Source organism: Bipolaris victoriae (genome assembly GCF_000527765.1).
Source record: "Bipolaris victoriae FI3 unplaced genomic scaffold scaffold_159, whole genome shotgun sequence".
Classification (NCBI taxonomy): Eukaryota; Fungi; Ascomycota; class Dothideomycetes; order Pleosporales; family Pleosporaceae; genus Bipolaris; species Bipolaris victoriae.
Window position 1 is genome coordinate 47,018 of NW_014575233.1, and position 6,168 is coordinate 53,185.

General features: G+C 46.0%; 3 protein-coding genes across 3 annotated transcripts; 2 read left to right on the forward strand and 1 right to left on the reverse strand.

The window, feature by feature from the left end:
• Window positions 1–961: 961 nt before the first annotated feature.
• COCVIDRAFT_31423 (hypothetical protein) lies at window positions 962–2,860 on the reverse strand (the record flags this gene model as incomplete). Its single annotated transcript, XM_014695481.1, has 1 exon — window positions 962–2,860. The coding sequence occupies one exon, from the start codon at window positions 2,858–2,860 to the stop codon at window positions 962–964; it is 1,899 nt and encodes a 632-aa protein (XP_014550967.1).
• A 630-nt stretch (window positions 2,861–3,490) lies between these two features.
• On the forward strand, window positions 3,491–5,159 carry COCVIDRAFT_42651 (hypothetical protein; the record flags this gene model as incomplete). Its single annotated transcript, XM_014695482.1, has 5 exons — window positions 3,491–3,523; window positions 3,572–3,742; window positions 3,786–4,666; window positions 4,717–4,874; window positions 4,924–5,159. 5 exons carry the CDS (start codon window positions 3,491–3,493, stop codon window positions 5,157–5,159), a joined length of 1,479 nt encoding a protein of 492 aa, XP_014550968.1.
• An 845-nt stretch (window positions 5,160–6,004) lies between these two features.
• Window positions 6,005–6,168, forward strand: COCVIDRAFT_44096 (hypothetical protein; the record flags this gene model as incomplete). The annotated part of the gene is made up of 1 exon (XM_014695483.1): window positions 6,005–6,168. A coding segment is annotated over one exon (164 nt), but the record flags the coding sequence as incomplete, so codon positions are not given.

Here is a 6,168-nt window from a genome sequence, read left to right on the forward strand (position 1 = left end):
GGGAGCAAGTCCGCGGACTCTGTCTCTGCATATGACATTTATTGTGGGTTGGTGATGACATTGCTTTTTGGGGATCGTGCTTACATGGCATCTGCGGCCTGAAGGCGCAACTCGTGAAAACTGGGGCTAGCGCATGCACACCACCAACGCGAAACTAGTTATAATACATTTTCTACAAGTTCTCGAGCTTGTCTGCCGCAAATACTGAACTCTATCTTGTTTTCTCAATCTCTGTAAGGGCTTGCCCCACCAAGAGAGATGTATCAAGAGAAGCGTTTGTGACGCAACCTCGTTGTTCCTATCTACGTTCATATCACAAGCGTTAGCACCGGTTTTAGCCTATACTCCCGAACCTGTGCCGCAGAAGCAAGAGACGGTCTCATTTGGCAAACATGTTCACCACATGCCTCGTTTGAGTAATTTCAACTAAAGCTGTTGGACTCTGCGAGCTTTTCGTATCGAGATCATGCTATGGAATTAACTTCCGAAATCGTGGCCCTTGTGTTTGTCTCTTTTAGGAAATTCGAGTCGAGATATAGTTTCTCGGGATGCGTTGTAATTAGTCGAACGCAACTGGTGCATTATATAAGCATTGGAGCGGAGAAGGATGGAGAAAGGGTCCTTGGGTCTTCGGAGATGCAGGGGAGACAGCCGAAATGACTGCTCTCTAGAAGCACTGGCCTTGTGTGTTGTTTAAGATCAGAATAAAACGATATTCAATTAACTAGCTAGTCACAAAACGTCTCTCTTCGACCAGAGATGCACCTTACTATCTTTGGACCTTGCAAAACCGGCTTTCTCTCCAACTGTACTGCTGAGATCTTGATCAACCCCAGAAGCTGATCCCTTGGCATCTGACTCGCCAAGGTAACTCTAGCATTGAATGATGACACGGGCTGCATTGAATCAGAGATCAGTCGAGAGAATGAAATGATTTATTAACTAGCCTTTCGCATGATTTTCAATATATAGCAATCATATCCACTGGTGGGCCGTCTTTCATAGTTTCACCGTCCATGATTCCGTGCGTGTAAGCTTCTCCAATGAGCCGTAATTTGCCGTGGTTATTTGGGCGAAGAATATATGGAACATCGGTGCCAACAAGTACGTAGACAAGGTCTCCAGGCATCATTTGGCAAGGTCCTATCCCTAAGTGACCTTTTGATGTGTGGAAAGGCCGTCTGCCATAAGCAACATCCTGCAACTGATAAAGATAATCTTCTAATCCTAAGTGGGCAAACGTTCGTGCATTTGCAACGCTCAAATCCAGACTTCTCAATAAGTTATGTACTTTTGCAAGACCGTGTTCAGATAATCTAGGCTTTTGGTTCCCCTGCCTGATCTCTTGATCTGCCACTGCAGTGCGCCAGACATTTCTTAGGTGATGAGGCTCAAAAGGAGGGGAGCTTTGATGAGAAAATTCCCTTAGCTCTTGCAGCCAGAGCCCAAAAGCTTGTGGTTCCCAAGTAGTGCCCACACACTTCACTTCATCCACAAACTTGGCATGGATTAATAGGGACGTAGGAAAGCCTTGTGTGTGCTCAAAGGAGAGATGTGTATGTTGGTTATCCCCAGAAGCGCTGAACCTGGGTTGGAGAACAGTTGTGATAGGCACTGATTCTCGCTTCATCGCCCTTTGCTGAAGAGGAACTCTGTAGCTGATCTGATTGAAGTCGGGAACCCACGAAGGAAGTTCTGAACTTTCTTTATGGGCTTCGCAGAATGAAAGAATATCAAAGACACCATTTTGCAATAGCGATATTGTAGTCCTGATATAAACCTCACTACAGGACTTTCGGTAATCTGGAGATAGACCAAATGCCGCTGCATCCGCAGCAAAACTCAAGAGTGCAAAGATTCTGTCCCGTGGGTCTGTTGCTTTGAAGTATCTTAAGGTTCGGATCAAGTATATCACTGGAAACGGCCCTGCAGCCCTTCGAATCTTGAGAATATTAACAGGGTTACGCATGTCAAATGAGGTTGATGTAAGTTCCGAATCAGTTGCTTGTGGGTGTTGAGCTGATTTGAAGTGCTGGTATTGTCCGAAATTCCTCAGTAGTCTCAGTGAGTGATGAACAGGCTCTTCCGATACGGCAATGTTTCCGCATACGAATTTCACGCGTTTCGCGTGCACTAATTCTTGAACTACCCAGATTCGGCTCCAATAGGCTCGTTTGAAGAGTTTGGATAAGGCTGTGCCAACACTTTCGCTGTCGCGAGTTCCCGGTGACAGCTGCGCAGAGATGTCGCGAAGGAATTCTTTAAGACCTTCGTGAGGTAGTTTATCTGGATCTGCTTCAAACGTCTGTAGGAGGTGGCGAAGTCGCAATTCCGGCCTGGATCCAATACCGAGTTCATAAGACAGAGACCCATAACGCTGGATCCAGTCCATCGCCGCGTCGCTATTTTCCGCAGCTGGACCCAACCAAGTTATCACAGATGTTGCTTTTGAGTAGATTTGCTGCATCTGTCGAACTTGTTCTGTTTTTTCCACTTCATCATCCTGATCGATACAGAGAGCATCGATCCAAAGCGTCAATGGCTTGTCTTCTAGCGTCAAATGACTAAGCGCAATTTCAAGACTTTTCGTGACGTGGAAAGGAGCGTCGCCAACAAGAATGAGGCCTTTTTGATTCAAATCACCCCAGGTGTAAGAAAGCGCAGAATAAGGAGGCGGCTGATCAAGAGAGACATGAGAGATAGTACAAAACACCCGAACTGCTAGCCCAGAAGCATCTGCGTCTGGAAACTGTTCATTTGATGGTGTCTTGAACGGAGCATGACTGCTTCTGGGTAGAAGATGGATGAGCCGGATCCTACTTTTGTCGGGGGTCAGTGCCCGATACACGAAAAATGACATATTCAGAAAGCGGATTAAGATGGTGTAAAAGGATGGGTCCCAATTCAAGTGGCGGTTTCTCTCAACAAATCCAGCCTGCTTATCTCAATTTTCCGACGCTCGCTTACCGTGGCCGGACAGATGATGAGCCGACGGACTGGTTGAGCCACCCCGCCGACTTATTCATCATGGCAACGAGACAGCATCCACGATTATCATTATCACGAAATCTCTTGATACACTAGGCTATATATGCTGGCGAAATTTTTGAACTTTCTAGATTTGTTTTAACATGCCGTTATTGATCGTGTTTGTGACGTTTTGGATGGAACTGATGGTGCAGGCTGCTCATCTTGCTTCGGCTGATTTTTTTGCCGAGAGTGTAAGTAACCGAGGCGCAACTGTGCAGCCATGTGACAAAACCCTACAGAATTGGAATATATCTATTTGAGCTAGGATGAAGAGAGTAGCAGCGAAGTGTTCTAGAGCTTTGTATTCTGTTGACTTGTTCCATAGTTCTCCGTATCACGTGAGAGCACGTGATACGACAATAAGCGAAATGACGTGTCAAAATCGTGTTTTCGCTAGTTATAGCAAATTCCCAAACTGTTCATTCTATCGCCCCGCTAAGTGCTAGCAATGAGCAGAATCATGCCTTCGCGCCCGATTGACAGAAGCTATAGAGTAAATCAAAGTTTGCCACATTTGTGTCGATGTCCTAACGAAGTTCAGAGCGCCATTAACATCCTCCACAGCCGACGACGCCCGGAGAGACCCAGTGTAAGACCGGGAAGCAACCCACCGGGTCTAAGCCGTATTCCCGATGCGCAAGGAAAACCTGACCTGAAGGGTACTCCAAGTATAGTTGGAATGAAACAATGGCTGCATCAGATTGGTCACTCGGTATGCCTCCTTGAGCAGTCCAGAATCTTACTGATAGAAAGAGACTACGGAGATTGATAACCTAAACATCGTCCATGTCGCAGGAACTAAGGGCAAAGGCAGTACATGTGCATTCATCGAGTCCTTCCTTAGGACTTTCGGGGAAAGGACTGGCTTCCCACGAAAAACGGGTCTATATACTTCGCCACATCTCATCTACCCTGAAGAGAGGATTCGCATCAATTTTCAACCCATTGCCAGAGACCTTTTCGCGAGATATTTCTTCGAAGTGTGGGATGTCTTATCACAAGATGATGACAGTCTACGGCCTTTGCCTCGTTATCTTCAGCTCATCGCCCTAGTATCTTTCCATGCGTTTATCAGAGAAGGAGTAGAAGCGGCTATATTCGAGACCCATCATGGAGGGGAATACGATGCTACCAATGTGATAGAGCATCCTGTTGCGACTGTTGTCACTACACTTGGGATGGATCACGTCAAGCAGTTAGGTCCCACCATCGAAAACATTGCTTGGCATAAAGCGGGAATTTTCAAGCACGGAGCTCATGCACTTTCATCTCCTCAAGAGGCCTCCGCTGCCGAAGTTCTTCTCAGGCGTGCATCTGAGAAAGGTATCAATCTCCAATTCGTCGAGAACGATCCCTCTCTCCCAGCAGATGCACTGCAGTTAAAGCCGGACGTCCAGCGCACGAACTGTTCCGTTGCGCTTGCTGCAGTTCGCCGTTTTCTTGAAGAAAGAGCCCCTAAAGGTGCTGCAGAAATAGCGTCCTCGGATGTCTTACAGGGCATAAATCAATTCTCTTGGCCGGGACGCTTTCAACTCCTTGTTCAAGGAACATTCAGCTGGTTCCTGGATGGTGCACACAATGAAATGAGCGTTAGCAAGGCCGCAGAATGGTTCATTGAGAGCTCACAGGGCGAGAGGTGCTTAATTCACCAAGTCAATTACCGCCACATACCACTAACATTTATAGGGAATCTCTCGTACGGATCTTGATTTTCAGTCAAGTTTCAGAGCAGAGGGATGCCAAAATCGTACTAGAACGACTTGCCACTACCCTCAGCACTATTCACATCCATCATGTCATTTTTACTCTGTACGATCCAGAGCAAGACTTCGATTCTACGACAGGTGAAGATAACCACGTTGTTGCGAAATTATCCTACTAATTGCGATATAGCTGTGGTTTCAAAGTCAGAAGACACGTTGCACAAAGCGTTTGGTGAGATATGGAAGAGGTTCCACCAGAATTCCGAAATTCTCTACGAACCAAATATACAGAAAGCCTTGGATTCTGCTAGGAAAATAGGAACGGAAGCTAGAGGCATGCAGACACTTATCACTGGAAGTCAACATCTAGTTGGTGCCGCACTTCATTCATTAGACAGCTATGCGTCTGATAAGGGATCCGTCTAGATTCTAATTCTCTTACGGCTAGTAGGATTGAGGCAGCGGAAGCTGAACAAATGGCAGCTTTGGAAATACAAATCACTTCACAGTGTTACAAGTTTCGCAATGTGCCCCTTCCATCATATGCAACCCTCAGTTATCCAGGCTCTATTAGAAGCTACTAGTTAGTAGAATACATATAGGCTTTGGCTACTGGACAACAAGGGGTGGTAGGCGTGTATTTTTTTGGAATGATTGCGCATATTTGCTAATGTCTCTGGAGTACTCGGGCCCCACGGCTGCTGTAGCAGAATTTCAATGATAACACGTAGCTTTTAGTACATACATCTACCACAACAACTCATTATTAAATAAACTTAACTACATATATCGTTTTTACCATGCTTAAGGTCTATAAGAGAAAGTCTGTATATAAAGAAGAGGTGGTGGCGTTGCAAAAGCACGTCCAAGCGTTACGCCTACTCCATCAACCTAACATCAAAACCTATGCAACTACCCACAACTTGCCATATCAGCGCCTGCAACGCGCCTATCTTGGACTTCCGAATCGCTGTGATCGCGCTAAGCCGCCTGTTTTATACCGGCTTAATGAGTCTCAAAATTTCGCTCTTGAGCGGTATCTTGATGCTATCGATAATATTAGCTTTGGCATTCATCGTGGACTAGTTGAGCAGTAGGCAAACTCACTCCTTAAGGATCCGTATACAGGACGAAATAAAGTTGCACCTAAGGTTAGCAAGCTTTGGACACGACGATGGCTCGCAAGGCACCCAAAATATAGGCGCGTAAAGGCAAAATCAATTGACGTGCAGCGTAAGCTTGCCCACGAGCCAGCAGCGATCCTTGATTGGTATACTAGACTTAAAGACCTTATCGACGAGCGTAGTATCTTGCCTGAAGACATATACAATATGGATGAAACAGGCTGCTGTATTGGTGTTGCAAAAGAGCAATACTCATACACCAAAAATGGACGTACGGTCTTTATCCACAACGCCAACAATCGCGAGCTTAT